Raw genomic sequence first — 21,371 nt, forward strand, 5'->3', positions numbered from 1 at the left:
GTGACGGAGGGTGTCGGTGACGCCGTTTTCCCGCGGTTCGGGCGGCGGGCGGGGGCCGGGAGCGGGAGCCGGAGCCGGCGGCCCCTCGTCAGTGCCGGGCGCTGCCGGCAGCCGCTCCCGCCATGCCGCCCAAGCCCCCGCGCAGGGCGGGCGCCGCCAGGACGCAGCGCTCCAGCCCCGACGGCGGCTCCGCGCCGCCCGCCGCCCCCCGGTAAGCGCCGCCGGGCCGGGAGCGGGCTGGGGGCGGGCGGGCCGCCCCGGGGCTCTCCGTGCCCGCGGGTCCGGGCTGCGCGGTGCTGTCACCCTGGGGCGGCTCCGCTGCGGGTGCTGTGGGTTGCCCGGTCGCCTCGCGGTCCGCTGTCCCCGCTGGCGATGTGCGATGCTTTTCCTAGGCTCGAGATCGGCGAAGCGGACTTCGTCGTGCTCTGCGATGCGCTGAAGGTGTCGGAGAGTGTGAGGGAGAAAGCGTGGAAGACGTACGAGAGCTTGTCGGCAGCGGATGGAGCTCTGGTGAGTACCTGCTGCTGGCACATCGCTCTGTGCTGGTGTCTGTCCCGTTCCCCAGCTCAAACACCGAGCCCTAACTTGCGGCGGCGGCCCAGTGTCCCCCAGGCTAAGCTCATACAGTGGGAAAGAGCTTTTTTCGAACGAAATAGACTGAAGTTGGATGTTGCCGTGTTCGTGTCCGTGTGAACTGGCTTCTGTAGCTTGCCCTTTTATGTTTTGTAATAAAGGTACCTGAATCCTTCTAGATTACTGACAAATGACAGTAGAAAACAGCACCATGTGATCAGCTAATTCTTCGAACTGCAAGTTATTTCAAGTATGTCTTAGTCAGCTTTGTACAGGTCATCTCATTGTGTGTTTCTGTGTATTGTTTTCCCTCTGCCTCTTTCATGAGGCTGCAGAAAGGGTATGGAGAAGACTATTGCAAAGACAGGAATGTCTGTATGTTACACTTCTTTTTTTCTGTTGCATAATGTTAACTGTGCTTATCATTGAGGCATTTCCGTTCAAAGTTAGTCATTGGGCATGTGTAAACAGATTAATAAAATGTTAGGCCCTTTCTTGATTTTTGCTTTTTCTTCTCCTCAGTATGATTGCTGTGTCAATAAGCTGACTCAGACAAGAGCTATAATACAACTAAATCATGTTGTATTGTTATAGAGTCCAGATGTAGTTTTATAATATCTAGCTGGGGTATTATTCCCACTGTGTGGACTTGCATTTATGTACTTGTTGTGACTTCTGCTTGCCCTTCTGCAGCTTGAGGTGACCTGCCACAGCCATGCTGTCGCTACTTGTTTGTTGTCTGTGTGCTTTTTGAGCTGCAGTGTGGATATACCAGCTCTTGATGCATTCATATCACAGTGTAATAATAGCATGGGAGGGACACAGTGCACAGCTCTTTCAGTAACAGATACAATTTCTGGCCATGGATGTTCATGGGAAGCATTTACCTAAACGCATAGTCGAGTTCCCCTATATGAATGAAAACAGGAGTAGCCAGTTTCCTTGACTGAAGAAAAACAAGGCAGGTTTCATTATAATTCTGCAAATTTCATTTACAGGTAAAGTTTTGTTTTCACTGATGATTACCTAGCCGTGGCCAGATCAGATACACGGTGTTTGAAACCTTCCAGCATCTGAAGATTGCTTTCTTTACCTATTCAGAGCCAGACCTTCATTATGATATATAGCTAATATCTGTTGCCTTGCAATTAAAACTGATCCCTGAGAGCCTTTCAATGTACTCAAAAAAGAATCTACATTATATTGTGTTTCAATCCAAGGTCTTTTCCTCAAACTTGCAGATGTATCTGCAGGGTGTTGAAATGAGGAAGCTGGCAAGTGTGTGCTTCCATGGGGATCTGGAAGGCACTGGAGTTGTTACTTCTAGCTGAGAGCAGGCTTCACCTGACTCTGAAGTCAAGCGAATTAACTGCCTGGCTAATTGCTGCTTCTTTTCCCAAGTCAGTCTGTTTCCATGGTGAGCCTGGCTTCTCAGGGTGGCTCTCTAGTTCAAGATGCAGGGATTCAGGACGAGGTTGCTCTTTCTCTTCTCTGGTAAAGTTACTAGGTTGGAGAGGCGGTTCCAGGGTTTGTCCTGGAAGCACCAACTGCTTGTGTTTTAATCAGTGGGGTTCAGTACTTGTGTGTTCAGTTCTGACCTGGAACAGAAGCTGTGTAGTAGCTTTCTGTTCTCAAGCAAAGAGGGAAACAGCAGGCCACCAGTCAAGACAAATATTTACCAGAACACTTCTGTTTAACAATATAGTTGGTTTGACTTGAGGAACCTTAAATCATCAGGCCATTGATGGAAATAGAGGTAGTATCTAAGAATCCCCCTCTCAAGCCTTTACAAAGTACAAAGACCTGAAACCTTACCTTTCTTGGCACACTGGCCTTGTTCTTTGTGGTTGATACTAGAATTGTGCCTGCCAAATTTTTCAGGATGTGAAGGGCACTTGTAGTGCTAACTAGGAAGCAGCGTGGCCCAGACCTTAGGTACTGTGGTGACTGGCAGATATTCAGGGTGCAGATGTGGTTTGGATGTAGTCTGAACATCTGCTGTATCTTTGCTCAATGAATATTTAGTGACTGGAAGTGAAAACATCTTGTAGTATTGTCCTTTGGGAGTCACTTAGGGTGCATGTGCAGGGACTCTGCAAAACAGGTACATGCAGCCTAAAAGTATAAAGTGATTATTTTGGCAGGCATATACCAAAAATTGCTAGAATGTGCCAGTGCTTCAGTGAGACACTTTACTGGCCAGGCAGGCATCAACCAGGAGGAGAGAACTTATCTGCTGCTCCCTGGAACGAATGCCTGCTGGAGCTACTGCTTTTTTCCCTTTGGGATGTCACACCTTTCCACACTGGTATTTTTCCTTTTGAGCATTTGAGCTACTAGTGATGATACTTCTCTCTGAAATTTCAGCTTTCTTCTCTTGCACTTTCTGTGCACTGTAGCTTTCCTTGCAGTGCTCTCAGCTTATCTGTTTCTGCAGTGTGTGAATCAAGTGTATACAGCTGCACCCTATTGCAGCTGGGCCTTGAGTCCTTGAAACAGCTGAACCTCTTTGAGAGGCCTGGAGAAGGAGAAAGGTGACAAGAGAGAGATGGTAACACAACCTTTCTGGAAAATGTGCCTGACCTGTAGTTAAAAGAACTACATCTGCAGAGAGGGATTGCTCAAAAGCACTACAGCTGTCTGTTAAATATGATGGTGTTTTCCTTCGTAGTGGGAAAACCTTAAAGCTTTCCTCTGTGATGGCCAGAGTTTAATGACACTCTTCTACAATAAAATGGTAACTCAAAATCTCTTAGAGCCCCAAACTCTGGTTCCAGAGATGTTGTACTGAATCAGTGCTCTTGGTGTATGGGGTGAAGGAAGGTGTCTGATGTGTGATCAGAAAGATACTTTCTTTTTGAATTCTTTTGATACTGGTGAACTCCCACACAAGCTTCCTGTTAAGACAGTTTTTGCATTAGTGTCATACAAATATTTTTGTCTTCTCTGTCATTTCTCTTCTTTACCAAACCAAGCTACCTAGGTAAATAGAATGTTTTAGAGTTGTAGTTTTACTGTCTTAATTTCAAAACTGTTACACACTGATTGTTGTTGGCTTAACAGCTGGCTCTGGTACTTGCTTCTCTTGTACTCTTAGTTTTTTTGTAACTCTCCTGAAATCTGTATTATGAACCAATAGTGTCTGTAAATTCTAGATGGTGTGAATAGATTTATTGGAATTACTAATGTACTTTGGTGAGCACAATGTTATTGTTGGTGTAAGAGATATTAGAAGTAGTCCAGGAAGCCATACTGATATTGTTATGAAAAAGCTCAGGGAGTTTGTTGTATTCTTCTACTGTTTGTTTTGGTAGAGAACAACAAAATGAGAATCTGAAGTAGAATATGGGGTGATAAAAGCAGAGGAAAAAAGCTGGAGCAAATTGTTGCTGAATATATTGGAAAGAACCCATGTGAAGAACAGATGACAGTGACTAAATTGAAACCAAACTTCTGCAAAGAGAATTGAAGTAATTTAGGAAACTGATAGAAATTGGAGTCTGCCAAGGACCTTATGGCATAGGGTCTGGTGTGTTTCAAGCTCATCAGCTTAGTTGGCCGTAATACATGGTGTGTGGGTAGGAGCTCCATTTTTTTGTTGGCTGTTCATAGCACTGTTTGGGAAACGTGGCTCACTGTTCTCCTGCTGCAGCTCAGCTGTTCACACTCAGGAATTCCTGAGCCATTTTTATCAAGTAATTGTCTAACCCGCTATTAAAAAATTGTCATGGTGAAAGATCTGCATAGTTAGCTTTTCCTAGTTTAGCTTTCTTTGCCCATGTATTTTTTCCCCCAAGTACTGTACTAATTTGTTTGTGTTATAGTTCAAGCCAGTGGTGTAAAATTCTGGACCAGCCTAGTCTATACTCATTTGACTGTATTAGTGCTGCCTTTTCTGTTCCCTTAGAAAGTCTCTAGCATCTGAAGACATTTTAGGCATTTTTTCTTGTTTCTAATTACTTATCTTACATTCTGAAGTTCTGTCCAACCAGTGACTTACCCTGTTATGCAGATGCTGCAAAGCACTTGATTTGTGCAAGAGTTGGACTACTTTCTTAGTGAAGAAAACGTACAAGGTAAACTGTAGCTTAAGTTGAGAAATGAGATAATGACTTCTTAGGTATGGAAGGCTGGTCTATATGGACCAAAGAGTTGTTTTTCAGCAGGCCAAGTGTCCCCAGTCCATAAAATTTCACATTTAAATTAAATCAATTTCAATTAAATTTAATCTTCTGGTTGTGGTTTCTTATTAAAAAGAGACATTTTAATTGGTAAGCCACCTCATCGTCATGTTAAAAGACACAGAGATCTCTTGCTTTTAGCAAAAGCATGAAACACATGTTAGCTAATAAAGTGTTTTCTGTCTAGACTTTGTTGTTAAATTATAGAACTGCAGCTGAACTGAACCTGAATCCACTGAAGCTTTGGGTGGATGAGCAAAATCACAGGTATTTTAGGATCCTCTGTTATTAAAAAACAAAGAGCTACTGAAAGTCCCAAAACAAACAAATCATCACTGTGGCCTCTTGCTGATGATAGTCAGTTATCTAAGCAGCAGATGCATTGCTTGTATGTGCCCTTGCACTTTAAAAGCTTGGGGGATTGGAATAGAGCTTCTTTTTAACTCATCTTCTGCCTATCCTGGGGAAAGACTGATGTCTCCTCCAGTCCTGCTACATGGAAAAGTGTAGTGGGAATTTTGCATATTAGATGAACTGTTTTCACCAGTTCAGTACTTTCCATTGACTTCATTACTTTTAGCTTGTGTTATATTTGAATTTGTTCTAGTCTGTTGACATTAATAATAATATTCCATCCCAGACAATATTCAACAGAAAATTTAAAACTGGTATTGCTGGAAAATGGAGGATCTAACTGTCTTTACTCAGAACATCTTATATGTAGGTAGTGAGTATAATGGGCACTATCAGAATTTTTTTTTTCTGGGATATTTTTCCTGAAGGTTTTTATTCTGAACAATTTTCTATTGTGAGTGTTTCTTGAGTCTATTCTCCAGTCATTTTCTACCCAGTATAATCACAGACATGTAGAATCAGAATGGTTTGGGTTGGAAGGGGCCTTTAAAGGTCACTTCATTCCAACCCCCTTGCCATGGGCAGGGATGCCTTCCACTAGACCAGTTTGCTCAAAGCCCCATCCAGTCTGGCCTTGGACAGTGTCAGGGATGGGGTATCCTTTCTGGGCCATTTGTACCTTTGTCTCACCAGCCTCACAGTAAAGAATTTCTTCTTAATATCTAATCTAAACCTGCCCTCTTTCAGTTTAAATCCGTTCCCCCTTGTCCTATCGCTATATGCCTTTGTCAAAAGTCTTTCTCCACCTCTCTTACAGCCCTCTTTAGGCACTGGAAGGTGTTGTAAGATCTCCCTGAAGCCTCCTCTTCTCCAGGCTAAACAACCTCAACTCCCAGCCTGTCTTCATAGGAGAGGTGCTCCAGCCCTCTGATCATCCCCATAGCCTCCTTTGGACTCACTCCAACAAATATCTGTGAATGTTTCTTGTACCATCAAGCTAGTTCTCTATATTGATGGGAAAGTAGTAGCTGAGATTTCAGTAAGCCAAGTTCTACATCTTCCTCTTCAAAAATCAGGTGCTTGGTATTTACAGTGAGACATCCTCTATCCCATTTGATTCAAATACCCATCTGTGTTTGCATGTTTCTCGTGTACGTTTCTCTTGACCTTCTTTTATACAACTTCATTTGAAGTTTCTATTCCTGGATCACTTTTGTAGGCTGTCACCAAAATAGTTATCAGTGCTGGCAGAAGAGTAAACATCTCTAACTCCATACTCGAGCTGAGACTTCCTGTGACTGTTTCCTCCTAGGAACTGGTTTAGCACTGGAGAACCTCTTGAGGCAGAGAACAGAAGTTATTTCTGTTAGTGCCTTTAACACCTTGCAGCCACATCTGGAAAGAAGAGAGGCAGGAATCCCATTTCACAATAGTAGGTACTGGATGAGTGTTTTAAGCCCATGACTTCTCTAGGTTGTTTTCACAAAGTTTAAGTAAACTACTCAATTGCTAAGAACCAGGTCAAATTCTAGTACTAGTAAGTCTAGAATGAGAAATAAATATTTTGAAAGAATTTACATGAGTTTTAGATCTTTTCTTACAGAAAACTAAATTGATTCAACAGAACTGATCTATATTGCCCAAAGTTACAGCATTGGTTCCTTGGAATCCTAAATAAAAGATGATAAAAAGAGAAGGAAATCTGTGTAGACTATGAGGTGTTAAATAATCTTTGGGCTAGTGATTGGTAGGTAAGCTTTGCTTCATGGTGAGTTTAATTAAGGTCACTGGAAGTCATCTTAATGAAGGACAGCCAAAGGCAGATGTTGAGCTTTTTGTCCTGCCCATTTTCTGTAGTGGTGGCGTATCAACAAAGATCTTGAGTCTGATTGGTGGAGAAGAAAACCCTCAGAAATTAATTTATGGCTATGAATTTGTCTTCATTTCATTCCCATGCATTCAAGTCCATCTGAGATGAATCATCCATTTTGGCTGTAAATAAAGCAAAATAGTTGGAAGGAGTGATGCTGCTATGTTTTTGTTCAGCAGTCAGCTTTAACTCATTTGTGTAGGAAAGAAGTGAACTTTGGGAGGGAAGGAGTGTGAAGAGGAGAGTACTTCTGAGTGTGACTTGCCAGGAAGACATCTCTTTATCTCTTCTCCCCTTCTCCCACTAGATGATGTTTATATTTGTTCTGGCTTCAGCTGGAATAGAGCTAATTTTGTTCCCAGTAGCTGGTATAATGCTGTGTTTTAGATTTAATATGAGAATGTTGGTAGTACTGGTGTTTTAGTTGCTACTAAGTAGTGCTTGCTCTAAGTCAAGGACTTTCAGGTTCTCATGCTCTGCCAGTGGGCATGTGCACAAGAATCTGGAAGGAACATGGCCAGGACAGGTGTTCTGAAGTGGCCAAAGGGATATTCAATACCATAAAACATCATGCCCAGTGTATAAACTGCTGGAGCTTGGCTGGGAGCTGCTGATTGCTGCTCAGGGATGGACTGGGCAGTGGTCAGTGTGTGATGAACAAATGTACTGAGCATCACTTGTTTCTGTTGGGTTTTGTGCCTCTCTCTATCTTTCATTTCTATTGCAATTATTATTAATGTTGTTGTTGTTATTATTGTTGCATTTTATTTTGTTCCAGTTATTAAAGTGTTCTTTCCTCAACCCATAAGGGTTGGTTTCTGATTCTCCTCCCCACTGCAGGGTTGGGAAGTGAGCAAGCAGCTTTGTGGTACTTAGTTGCCAGCTGGGGTTAAACCACAACAATACTTATGGAGTGATTTACAGTCACTGAAATCTTCATACGTGGCTATAGCAGATACCTTTTTTTTTCTGGGAAAACTGCTGTTTACCAGTGTCTTTGGTTGTTTTAACCAGCAGTAGCTGGTGGGATAATCCCAGTCTGGTGTTCTTCCACATTTCCCTATCCTTCCTCCCTCAGCTATGTTATAAGGCAGGTGTGCTAAGGTGCTGCTCACCTTTTCTTTGCTACTAGAAAAAGCCCTCCAGCCCATAATCTATCTTGGGCTGTGTGTAATTTTTCTTGTTAGGCCAGCAGTCATACAACATCTTGTGTTGAGCAGAAGGTGTCCAAAGCATCTTGTACCATCAGTGATGGGTGTGGGAGTAGCCCTGATACTGGAGTTTGACTCGCTGGTTTGAATCCTGAGCATTGCTAGGCTGCCTCTGTTACTGCCTTCTTGATTAATGGTAGAAACAAATGAGTTGTTACCCCAAACCATACTGGACAAGGAGTTAAAAGGTCATTCTTGCAAAACCAGACCTCACTCCTGTCAAATAAACCATTGCTATAGCCTTCTAGCATTCATCTTCCCAGAGCTGAGCTGGGCTGCCCAGGAAAGTTAGGCTTGTTTGGACAGGCAGCAAACCAGGATTTCAGCCCTTGGTAGCACTCAGTCGTCCTGCCCTACAAGGTATTGTATTTACAGGACAACACTGTGGTCTGAGTTTGCAGGAGCGTGAAGTGAAGGGAACTTACGTATCAAACAAGGTCAGCTGACTCCAGGGGCAGTGGTGTGCTGAGCCAGTGAGTAGTTATCCTTCTTGGTAGTTCACTAGCTAGCCTTAACCTTAAAAATTTTTTACATCCCTTTATATATCAATAAATTAATCTCAGTCTGTTAATAGCTTATTTCAAAATAATTTTCTTTTGTGCAAGGAGTCGTGATTTGTAGAAACACTCAAATAGGAGTGCAGGAAGAAAGTAGTGATAATTAAATAATTGTAGTTAATTGTAAGTTACCCCGTTGTTGAGGGTGACTGGTTACTTTAGCATTCCAGCCTGCTCAGTAACTCTTAACAATTGCACAAGCCAGTGAAACTTTTTTTTCTTTGGAGAAGACCCCAAGCCAGTCTTCCCTGATGTATAAACACTATTCCCAAGAAAGACACAGAACAATTGCAAAAAAATTATATGTCGTTGTTGGCACTGTTATTGAAATTATATCATTTATGAGCACAGCAGGTTATTGGCCACAGTTACGCTGCTGACTAGCAAGGACATGAATGGGTGCTGAGGGTGCAGAGGATTTCTGAGTAGGTTTGGAAGACCACATAAGATGGAGTGAGCTGGGTCTGGTGCAGTTTTACTCCTGTTGCCTTTGGGGAGCATCTTCTAGAGTGAGCAGCCCACTGCAACTCTCACTGGTGTTGTCTAGGAGGCAACTAGGTGGAGTGATCAGGGAAAGGGTAAAAAAGTAGGCCAGGGAGTGGTCTAAAATGAAGCAGTGTGGAAGAGCAGGAATTCAGTGTTCCCATTCACTTCTGGTGCTGTGTTTCAGCTCTTTCCTCCAACAGATGTCATGTCTGACCTAGAGCTGCTGAGAGATGTGCTCAGATCCTGCTCCTTTGCCCTGGGCTTGGGTGGTGATGTAGTTTTATTTACAAGGATGCTGGATGTCCAGAAAGTATGTTACAAGTTTGCTGTTTCTATAGTCTTGCAGGGCTGCATCCACATCTAGTTTGGTCTTCAAAATAGCTTTGTTTCCAAAATCTGGGGTATACCTGCTTAGGGTTTTTCTTTTCCATGCCTCTACAAATCATTGTTCTTCATAGGTTTTCCACTGAGATGCTGTTTTGGTGGAAGGGTATTGGAATCTTAAGTGATGCCTGTCTGGCTCCAAGTGAGTGGCTTGTAAACCATCATCAAGGGTTCCAATCCATGTGGATGCCATGTCTGTCATTGTGGGTTGGCTTCTTTTGGTGAAGGATGATTGGTTATAACTTGCACCTTCTGAGTAGCAGAAGGCAGACCGTAGATGTAGATGTATGGTAGGAAAATGGCTGGAAGGGTTTGTTACTGTCACGCTTTGCTAAGCAGAGATGGGTTTGTGGTTCAGCAGTGATGAGTGGCTGACACAGCTGTACTCAGTTATCAGTGTTTATTGCCTGTCATTGTAAAGATTTTAATTTTTTTTTTTTTTTTTTAATGGCTTGGCTTCTTATTCCTTAACCTTCAGTGTCTTGTTATGGTGAAATATGGTTACTTAGAGGGGAAAAAAAAATCATGGCTTCTGCTTTGCATAAATGCTCCATGGAACCAAAACTTGTTTTTTGAAGCTTTGCTGAATTATATGGGTAAAATTGATACTGTGTTGTAGAAATAAGAGTTGAAGTCCTTGGTCTTTCCACCTGTTTTGTAAAACCTGGAATGGTTTTCCATTGCCAGATAATTGGCTATCATAGTCAAATGTTTGTTTGATGATGTTTTGTTTAACCACTTCTAATCATGTTTGGACAAGTTAAGGCTTGCCATGCATTATCCATTTTCACTGAATAATAAAAACTGTTTCCTCTCTTTTTTTCTGAAAGGCTTGTAACAAAAAGAAAAAGGAAACATGGGGAGTATGTATCTTTATTGTAGCAATTGATCTGGATGAAGTGACATTTACTTTCACTGAGCTTCTGAAAAGTATAAACATAAGGTGAGTTTAAGTATGTGAATTTAGATTTCAGTGACTAACTCGTCAACATTTTCATCTGCCCATTATAAAGAGACTGTTTTTAAAGCACAGTGAAGCTTTATGCATATCAGACTAGTTAATTTTACAAGGTTACGTAAATTCTTTTGAAGGTTATGTAAATTCTGAATGTATTGATAAACTAAAGGTCTTGCTATCATTTTTTAATTGAGGGAGCAGTGATACTTGTTTGATTCATCTGTGGTTGGCTTTGGCTGTATCACTCAGTTCATTGTTGTTCTTGCTTATTCTAAAGTATTCGTCAGTTTAGGTTGGTGAAAATTGCACTTAAAACATTTCTTTCTTTCCCTCTATGAAGATTTTCCGTAAAACCTTTTTCCCAACATTAGACTGAGGCTAAATGAAGAAGTGGGGAAAGGAAATGTTACTCTTCAAATAATTTGCCAGCATGCTGGCAAACTTTTTCAAACATTCTAATGCCAGTCTAAACTTTGTACTTTCATACACGCTTTTTGATAGGGGAGTGTTACTATTATATTGTTATATTGTATATTAACTAAGTTCATAATACAGAAGTTAAGATTATAGTGTCTGCTTTTGAGGTAAATTTAAGTGGCAACAGCAATAGGTGTACCTTGTTTTGGATTCATCTAAGGAAAGAATTCCAGTGCCATCTGCCTATTAACTATGGAAGCATACACAGGAGCAGAGCCTCTCGATGCTCTAGGGCAGGAGGCTAAGTCCTGGCAATAACCTTGTGCTTGGGCCAGAATATCCTTTTCCTTGAAGTCATCTGTTATGATTAGACTCCTCCATGTCCCCTTTTACCTTGCATCATCTTTCAGAGTAGTGTCAGGGCCAATGTTTTGACTCAATCTCTTCAGTGTTGATTGCTTTGGAACCATGTGGCTGAAAGCCAATTGCATTTGTGCAGCGACATTCAGCATGTTCCATCCAAGTTCCACAGACCAACTTGTGCTGAAAACTGAGAGGCTTTTTCCCTTAGGGTTTCCAAGAGTAAGCTGTTAACTGCTGATCGTGATTTTCGCAATACTCAATTGCTTGTTAGCCCTGGGCTTTTTGTCAGCTGTAAGGCCAAACTGGAAGAGATTTCTACTAGTCATCTTATCCTCTAGAGCCTACAGATTTACTGAAAAGATCTTTTATTCCATGATAAAAGAGTTCTTAAATGAGCTTCTGGTTTTGTATCTGACTGGTTTTGTATCTTGCTTCTTTAATCTGACAAAGATCAGAAAGTCTCTCAGAATATTATATTCTGATAAAGATTCAAAATAATTTGATACAGCTAAAATAGTTGAATGTATTTGATAGCTTCCTCCTCTTTAATTTTTAGCAATCTGCTCATTTTAGTTATGAACATAACAAAATGCTTCCTTGCTGGCCATAACATTACATGGGTGAGTAGGGAGAACTTTGATCCCCTGTGTAATAATATTTCCAAAGGGTGGAGATGTGCTTGCCTCAATACCTGTTGAAAGACTTGAGATTCCGTATAATTCCATGCCTTCATCTCGGATTTCATTCCTAGGTCTTTCTTTAGCATGGATGGAGCCAAGGTTCATGTTCTTAGAATAGTAGGAGCATTTCTAAAGCAGAGCAGGAGAGTTGAGAAGTGTTTGTTGGATATTTGTGGTATTACCTGCAGAGCAAGAACAAAGGTGTGTCTAGTTAGCAAATTCTGACTTCCAAAGATAATATCTGTGCTAGGCAAGAAAATTTTCCTCCGGTAGTAGAGCCTGTATCGTGAGATACCTCTGGTGCCTAGTTGAACAGTATTCCTGTGTCTGGAAAATGAAAAGGTGGGGCTCAAGGTAAACAAGTAGTTTCCCAAGGCAAAGTCTCAGTCACTGGTGGGAGTAGTAAGAACATGCTGGAGTCTAGTGAAGTGAGGCAATGGGTTTTAATGAAAATGTGTTTTTATTTTCTGCTTTTTAAGAGCTATTTCACAGCTCATACTTGTTCTCAGAGTTATGATAACGTGTCATCTTTTATTTTTTTTCTTTTTTCAGTGTATGCACATTTTTTCAGTTTCTGAAAGAGGTGGATGTTAACATGGATACTGTAAGCACTAAAGTTGATAGCACTGTATCAAGGCTGAAAAAGAAATATGATGTATTATTTGCACTATACCACAAGTTTGAAAGGTAGTGTATGTTTTTTCATTTTGAAATTGATTTCTTTGTCAACATTTAAGTATTTGAATTTTTCAAACTGTGTATTATAGGATCCTATTTAGACTCTGTGTGCTAATATTTGCAGAACAGTGAAACTGAGCTGTTTACAGGCATTAAATAAACACCTCTTACATTTCACTCCATAACTATCACAATGATTTGTTAAACAATCCCCTTGTTGCAGTACAAATAGTAGTAAGAGTAGCATAACAAGTGATTGCTACTCACTTCCAAGCTTTTTACAGATATAAAGAGGATTGGTTTACTATTCGAATTTTTTTTTGTACTTAACATTTTGCCTTCCAAATCACAGCAGACTCTCAAATATCCCTCAAATATCCCCTTTGAAGAGGGTAGGAGATCACCCTTTGGCAGTTTATAGAAGGAAGGCATATATATCCTATTTTGTTTTTGCCTAAACTGAATTTTTTCTTGTAATTATATATACCTTGAATGATTTGGAAGCAAAATTACAACACAAGGCTTGCAGTGACACTGAAGAAATACTAAAGATCTTAAAATGCCCTTTTATAGAGTGTTTTGTGCGGCTGTAGCACACTTAGCTGTGTTGTACAAACGACTGAGTTACAATGTATGTACAAATCTTGTCTTTCTGGAAGAAAGCAATTTTATTGTACCAAATTGAAAGTGTTTTGCAGTCTAAGCTTTGACATAAATATGCAAACAACAACATTATTTCAGGCTTGGCAGGGCCATAGTTGATTTGTTGTCCATCTGTTCTTTGAGTCAGCTTTTTTTTAAATAAGTTACAAAAACGTTTTGTGAACTGGTGTATTTTTTAACTACATTGAAGTCAAAGATATTGCATAGTTTGCTTGCAGACGCATGTTTGAAAATAAGAATTTATTTTGATTTTCTAGGACTTGTGGCCTTATTTATCTGGAACAACCTAGTAGTGAGTAAGTTTGATTTTTTTCTAAATTGTTTGTCAAGATAAGATGTAAAACATGATGGCATTTTTGTCTTTTAACCCTTCAGGACTGACCTAAGTCGTAGTATATCATGTGTTTACTTTAGATTTAGTGTAGACTTTGAATTTTAATGAAATTACATGTTATATATATTATGTAAAAGTATGTTTTTGTATAATATATAATATTTCTGTATAAGTAAATAGAAATTACATATATAAACTATATATAAGCATATATATATAATATAAATAAGTATGTACATATATATATCTCCTCCATGAAGTATTGCCACCCAAAGGCATATGTCTCAGCATGGTGGAAGTGAACATTTGGATGGAGAGTGAGCTTCCTAATCACAGCAACAAATGAGTGTACTAAAAGATGCCTTAGCAACTCCCAAATGAGCTTGAGTCCATGCTGTAGCTGGAGAGTAGGGAATTAGTCAAAGGCACAAGAGAAAACAGCTCGTAGCAGTTCTGTGAATTGTCTACATTCACTTTCTTTTCTGAGGATGATACAGATATTTCCTGATCTTTGAATGGCTTTACAGGGACTTAAGTTTTTCAAATGTGTAATCATAATTACAAAGGGAATAGAAAGAGAGTTTTGGTAAACTTAACTAAATGGGAAATGTTGCATGTTGTTAAGTAGTTCCATAGACTGAACCATGTTTTCAAACATTGTAAATCATTACAGAGCTAGCAATGCAAAGTATTTTTGTTTCCCTAGGATTTCTGCTGAACTCAGTTCTGTATTAGTCCTAAAAAATTACTGGATTACTTTTTTGCTGGCAAAAGGTGAGTTTTGATTAAAACACAGTAATTTTGATGAATAGTTTAGAAGTGAGTTTGTTTTACATGTCCAACGTGAGACTAGTATCATTATTACACATAAGCTTTGTACAGACCCAGAATGTTTTGATTGCCTGGTTTTTGTAACTATTCACTAGTATTTCTTTTTATGCAGTTTGGCTGTTCTTTTCACTGATATACTCTGTATATAAACCTAGGTATTTAAACTTTCTAAAGGTTGTAATTCTGTATTTAAGTATATTCTGAGGTGCTTTGTAGAATGCCAGCATTTTAATAGTAGATAATTATTTTAAAAGACTGGCAGATTTTTAAAAATAGGCTTGTATATATTATAAATATATATAATTTAAATGGAAAAAAATCAATAATAAGGTATTATAGTAAGTCCCTGGCAGCATGTCCTTTGAATGGTACAAATCTTTCTTGAAAAGGTGTAAGTTACAGTTAATGTTGAGTGATGAAACACTTATAATAGTCCATGGTGTCCTGACTCGTTGTACTTCTCCTACTAAAAGGAATGAATCATATTTCTTAAGTGCTACTTACTCCAGGTGTGTGTTGTCAGTGAAGTGTACACATCTCTGTGAAGTGTACACATCTCTGATACCAAAATTGGACTTGGATCAGCTGAGTTTTGTGGAGCTTTTTCTCTAGAATTCCCCAAGGATAAACATAAAGCAAAACCCACCACAGTATTTTTAGCCTGCCTTTTCTTGAGACCAAAGAAAGCTAAAATTTACTAGAAAATAGTTAGAACTTCAGAAGACCCTGGGTGATGCTTGCTACTTCTGATGGAAAATAAACACAAAAATTGCATGTGTAAGTAGAGCACAAGTAGTGATCTGTAGCTGTTCAAAATCACTATCAACTTTCTAAATTTTTGTGGCCATGCAGGCTGTCTTGCAATGGCTCTGTAGATCTTCTCTGGCATATGAATCATAATTGAGGAAAACTGGAATAATGCAGCTTTAAAAGTGCTCTTCATGCTACTACTTGTGGGACTTTTAATTAATTTTGTATAAATTTGATCGGCTGAGCATACAGGGTGATAGCATGTTTTGAATTTCTCTTCACTGTATACTAGCAGTACCTACTTTCTGGATATTTGGCAGCTTTCAAAAAGCTCGTATAAGATCACAAAAAAGAAAACAGGGAGGAATTACACAGAAGTAAGAGGTAATTCCTTTGCAATAAAATTAAAAAGAAATCAAGACTGAGCACTGAGGACAGGATTTTGTGCACAGTAATTTTATTTGTGTGTATGCTAAAGCCATAAACTTCTTAAGAGTCATGATTTTTAGAATCAATATCCTTTAAAGAACACTGGCATCCTGTATGGTGCTTTCTGAATTCTAGTGGTAGTGTTTTACTATGTGAACTTCTAAATATTTGTTTTTCAAAATTACTTCTAAAATTAAGTCAAACATGTCAAAAAGGTTTTCTTTACCCTTTTAAATATTTGCAGGTAAAGTGTTGCAAGTAGAAGATGACCTGGTGATTTCTTTCCAGTTGTTGCTGTGTGTTTTAGATTATTTTATCAAACTGTCACCTCCTGCTATGCTCAAGGAACCATACAGTAAGAATTTTAGTTTTTTGTTCATTGAAGTAGAAAGTAAATTTATTAAGTTTCTATTAGTCATGCTAACATTCATAATTAACACAATAAAAAACTTCTTAGGTTTATTAAAATGCGTATTTTCCTGTTTTAGTTCAATGTAGATGATAGTGAACTTGAATTCAACTACCTGAATGTGGTGGTGTATTTAATATAAGTTTTGCTATGTCCTCTGCCCATACAAGTTGTTTAGGGACTCGTTAAAACAGCAGATTTAATTTGGTAGAAGAATTTAGGTTCTGGATAGATTATAACTGAGAACTCTTATTTAGGTTTGTCTTGTTCCAAAAGGAAAAGGTGGTGCTATGACTCCAATTTCATTGATGCATAACAGTATGACAACAGCAGAAATGTACAAGATACTGGACTATACAGATATTTAAAACAAATGTACAGTGGATAGCTGCTCAAAATAATAGTAGAGGTAAAATGCAGACAGGTTTGCTTTCATTATATCCTGTTCATTATTGCAAGTATCACTATTTTACGTAAAAATATGAGTCTTCTCCATAAAAACGTCTATTCAGCAGTAAGCTTTTATCCATTAAGTTTTTATACCTAAAACTTGGAAAACCTCATTGAAAAGGTGAAGAAAGTAAATGTTTGTAGCAACTTTCAAAGATGGAATTCTTATTGAGTTAACTATTTTCTTCAGCAAGCTGTGGAATTGGTACGTGGACATATTTGGAGCCACAGGATGTGACTCACAATTTATTTTTTTTTATACTAATTAGTTTATCCTCTGCTGGGTTAAGATTCAGCCCTAGTATTTTTAGTCTAAATCTATTTGCTTTATTTCTTTCTTTGGCAAATAAACACCCACTTAGGTTATAATGTCATAGTAGATAAGGTATTCACTGCTATAGTCTTTGAATTCCATGTTTTGGAGGATACTTATCTGACCTAGTAATTATTTGTTGCAGGTAAGAGCAAATAACCTTACTTTTATTCTAATGTGAGTGTGAGTAAAGGGTGGGAAAGGATGGACTTAGGGTAAGCATTGTTTCAGATGTTTTAAAGCAGATCCTTTCAAAAACCCACTGAATTGACACCATCTGTTTTGGGATTCTTTGTTCACACTGATTTATTTTCTTGTAGTGATACTCTGCAGAATAGGAGCTCATTATTAGAAACATCATATCTTAAAAAAAAGATGCTGCCACTTGAGACTAAATGACAGATATGGGTATCACTGTCCTAAGTGCAAAACATTGGGTGTCTAATGTGAAGCTGTGTATGAGCTGTCAAACAGCTCTGCTGTTTTCTTTGAGAAAATAACACAATGTATTGTTCAGACCCTTGTGACCAAGAGGCTTTGTGTTGTGCAAAATGATGTCAGGCTTTATGATCTAAGGGTGGGGGGATTAAGATGCAACCACCCCAACAGTGTAGTTTGTCAGAGTTTCTCAGAACAGTTGTCAAATACAAATGAAGTTACCTGTGAGAACAGCATGCTGATTAGAGTGTCAGGTTTAAACCAACAGTATTTAATCATATTAATGTATGTTATTAATATGATTCACATATTTCAGCCATTGAAGACATCTGTTTTGAGTTTAACAAAATGAAATATTTTTACCTCCCTTGTATTAATGCTTTTTGATTCTTTCTTCAAGGTATTTGTTTGTTTCTGCTTGTGTGTCTGGGGGTATTTGTGGAAAGGAGGAATTCCCACCAGGACCATATTCCAGGCTCCCACCAGCACTTAAATCCTGCATTGATTTATTGTCCTTCAGCTTCTTGTTTTATACTTTTGTAAAAATGGAGAAAAGAGTTACTCATCTGTCAAAAGATAAGGCTTTCCTAGCTGTGCAAAACAGATGCTCATTTAAAGCTACTTGCAGAAGGTGCTGTTATGTTCTGTGTAGAGTAGCTTCTTAAAAAGTCCAAATAGTGATACAGGAATTTAAAAATTACTTTCTTTTTGGGTATATTTTCTGCAGAGTTTTCTTAGCTAGCCTGGACAGATGAAAAGGAAAATCTATTTAAAGGGAAGATCTGAAAAAGTATATAAGAAATAGAATCTTCTAGATTTAATAACTTATGTTTCTTCTTTCTTAAGATGCCTCTAACCTTGTGATGGTCCTGAATATCTTTCCAGAGTCTTCTGTCTCTGCAGTGACTGTAAATGGTTCAGCTCGCACCCCAAGAAGAGGTCAGAACAGGAGTTCACGTACTGCAAAGCAGCTTGATACTGATACAAAAATTATCGAAATCCTTTGTAAAGAGCATGATTGTAACTTAGAGGAGGTAATGCCTGTGCTTTAAAGTCTGATAGATCTTGCTGCTAGACTCCATCTGGAATATGTATTTATTTAAATGGTCTTTTTTTCAAATGTCAGCATTTCTGCCAGCTTAACTGTTCTGTCAAGTAGTTACCTTCAGGTGTGAAGGTATTCTACCATGCTATAGTTTCTCTTATCAGTAGTTTAAAAATAAAACCAAACAAAAAACACCCAAAATAAGCACTTTGGTATGGGTGATAATTTTGCCAGGGAAACTGAATTGTGAAGAATACAATATGAAGTTACAGGCTGATCACAGCATGTAGCATGTGGATACAGGGCTGCTTTGATGGGGTTTCACAGCTTCATTCCATGATGAGAAAATGTATGCAAAAAGCTCATTGCTTCTGTGGGAGACATTAAAAGACCCCATTTGCCTTTTCCTCTGCTGATAAATCTATTTCTGTGTAAAAAGGACTGATTTTTGAATATCCAGATGGATGATGGAAGCAGAAATGTGAGAGGGCTGGAAAGACTGCAGCTCTTTTCCAGTTTAATCACTTAATATTCCAGCAAAGAATTGTATTTGCATGCTTTACATATCACTGTGTTTTGGATATATTACAAGTTTCATTCTTGCTTTATTGAAAACAAATCACAGTGCATTACAAAAATGTCTCAGTTTCTTGATTTAAAGATGCAAAAGCAATGCATGTATGGCTGACTCTCTACCTTGCTAATATTACTTTTTATTTATTTAAGGTCAAAAATGTGTATTTCACAAGCTTCATTCCTTTCTTGAATTCTGCTGGTATTGTAGCTTCAAATGGACTTCCTGAGGTAAGTGGAGGAATTTAGGATGTTTTGGTGGGTAGACCCCATCTGGGTGCCAGACACCCACCAAAGCCACTCCATCACTTCCCTCTGCAAGGGTACTGGGGAGAGAAAATAGAACAGAAGTTTCATGAGTTTAGAAAATGATGGGAGAGAGATCACTCACCAAATACAGTCACTGGCAAAACAGACTCAACTTGGGGATGTTTATTGAATTTCTTGCCAACAAAATCAGAGCAGGATAATGAGAAGTAAAGAAAAAATAGTTAAAAACATCTTCTCCTCACCCCTCCCTCCTTCCCAGGCTGTACCTCCTCCCCATCAGCAGTGCCAGGAGATGGTAGTCAGTTCATCACATGTTCCTGCCACTGCACAGGGAGACGAGTCCTTCCCCTGCTCTGGTCTGGGGTCCTTCCCCTGGGATACCATCTTCCATGAACTTCTCCAACATGAGTCTGTTCCACAGGCAACACTTCTTCATGAGCAACTCCAATGTGGGTCACTGTTTCACAGGGTGCAGCCCTTCAGGCACCTGCTCCAGCATGGGCTCCTCTCTCCATGGCTGTTCCAGCATGGGCCTCCCACAGAGTCACAGCCTCCTGTCAGGGATCCATCTGCTCCAGTGTGGGTCTCCTCCACAGGCTGCAGGTGGATCTCTGCATCCCTGTGGTTCTCCATGGGCTGCAGGGGCACAGCTGCTTCACCACAGCTGCACCAGGGGCTGCAGGGGAACCCCAGCTCCAGCACCTGGAGCACCTCCTGCCCACTTTTTTCCCCCTTCTTAATTTATGTTATCACAGAGGTGTTACTATCATTCCTGGTTGGCCCAGCCTTGGCCAGTGGAGGGTCTGTCCTGGAGCTGGCTGGCTTTGGCTCTGCCAGATGTAGGGGAAACTTCTGTCAGCTTCTCACAGAAGCCACCCCTGTAGCCCTGCCCTGGCTGCCAAATCCCAGTTTATCATGCAAATCCAATACCAACAGTTGAATAACTGTGTTTTTTACTTCATGCCAAATTGCTTAAGATTCACTTTACCCACTGATGAACTGATGAAGTTCTAATAACTTCTTCTAAAATCATCTAGCAAAATGAATGTTTTTCAGGAACGTGGGTTAGCAGGGATTCCAGTATTCATAAAGTATATTTAGCTTATACATTTGAATTTAATAAATGAATCTCCTGAGGCTAATTTAGGCTTTGCTCAAAGCAAAAAGCTTCTGCTCAAAGCAAAACATAGGAGTTGCATATCCATGACCTTGATAAGGTTGTTCATCTAAAATACATTGGAACATTACAATGTTACGTCTCTGAAGTCACTCTATAAATGCTTAAAGTCTTAAATTACACACCTTAATTTAAATATAAATGAGCCATGTTACTGCAGTGTTGTTGGAAAGATATCCAAAAGGTTAGTCTCAGTTTCACAACTTGGCAGAGTTTGGTCTGTTGTGTCTGTGCAGAATTACTTTCATCTTGCTGAGCTGTAGCCTGGATGCAGCAGTCTACCTCTCTGCAATTGCATCCAGGGTGCATTTTAATAGGTAACTTCTTTCCATGTGTTTATGTTCATCATTCCTAAAAGAATAAGTTTAGCTGTGTGTCACCAATAGATGTGGTAACCTGAAAATAGGCAGCTCTGAAGCTGATCAGAGCAGTAAGTCTGCAGGGTTCAGCCAAGCATGTTTTCAGTTTCATAGTGTGCTGGGTGGGGAACAAAGTACAGGACTCACTGAAGATCTTAATCTCTTCCTAAATTAATTTCAGGCTATCAGTAGCCTTTTTAGACTTTTTAATTTATAGTGTGTATGTATAGTTAGGAAACCCTATGTGAACTTCCATTCAAAGGTCATTATACAGCTTACTCTGAAATCAGAGGGTTTTCATCCAAGGCTGCTCAACTTAAGCATAATATCAAAATTACTAGCCTAAGACTTGCTAGTGAAAATTTATAAAAATTATGCATTTGAAGAAAAATCTAGTCATGTGATCCTTGCCTCTTAAACTTGAGTGCCAGAGCAGAAAGTTAGAGCTGTATTTCAGAGGTAGTCAGTTTATACATGTAATCAGCTAACCAATAATCATGGATGAGATCATCTGTGCAATAGCTAATAATATGACACATTTAAATTGACTTTCATTTTAATAAAAAAACACTGAGCTTTTGATAAATTTTAATGTCCCTTCCAAAGCAAGAAAAGCTT

The 21,371-nt window shown here is 39.4% G+C and overlaps 1 protein-coding gene across 1 annotated transcript in view; it reads left to right on the forward strand.

Moving 5' to 3' along the window:
* Nucleotides 1–21,371, forward strand: part of RB1 (RB transcriptional corepressor 1) — a 71,171-nt gene continuing 49,800 nt past the window's right edge. Inside the window, exons 1-9 of the mRNA XM_085059902.1 lie at nt 1–211; nt 393–510; nt 10,447–10,559; nt 12,587–12,721; nt 13,633–13,671; nt 14,416–14,483; nt 15,964–16,074; nt 18,215–18,363; nt 19,101–19,178. Coding sequence (XP_084916028.1) covers nt 123–211; nt 393–510; nt 10,447–10,559; nt 12,587–12,721; nt 13,633–13,671; nt 14,416–14,483; nt 15,964–16,074; nt 18,215–18,363; nt 19,101–19,178 — 900 coding nt within the window. The 5' untranslated portion in view covers nt 1–122. The remainder of the gene's footprint in view (nt 212–392; nt 511–10,446; nt 10,560–12,586; nt 12,722–13,632; nt 13,672–14,415; nt 14,484–15,963; nt 16,075–18,214; nt 18,364–19,100; nt 19,179–21,371) is intronic.

This window comes from Lichenostomus cassidix, chromosome 1 (assembly GCF_008360975.1).
Source record: "Lichenostomus cassidix isolate B80296 chromosome 1, HeHo_3.0, whole genome shotgun sequence".
Classification (NCBI taxonomy): Eukaryota; Metazoa; Chordata; class Aves; order Passeriformes; family Meliphagidae; genus Lichenostomus; species Lichenostomus cassidix.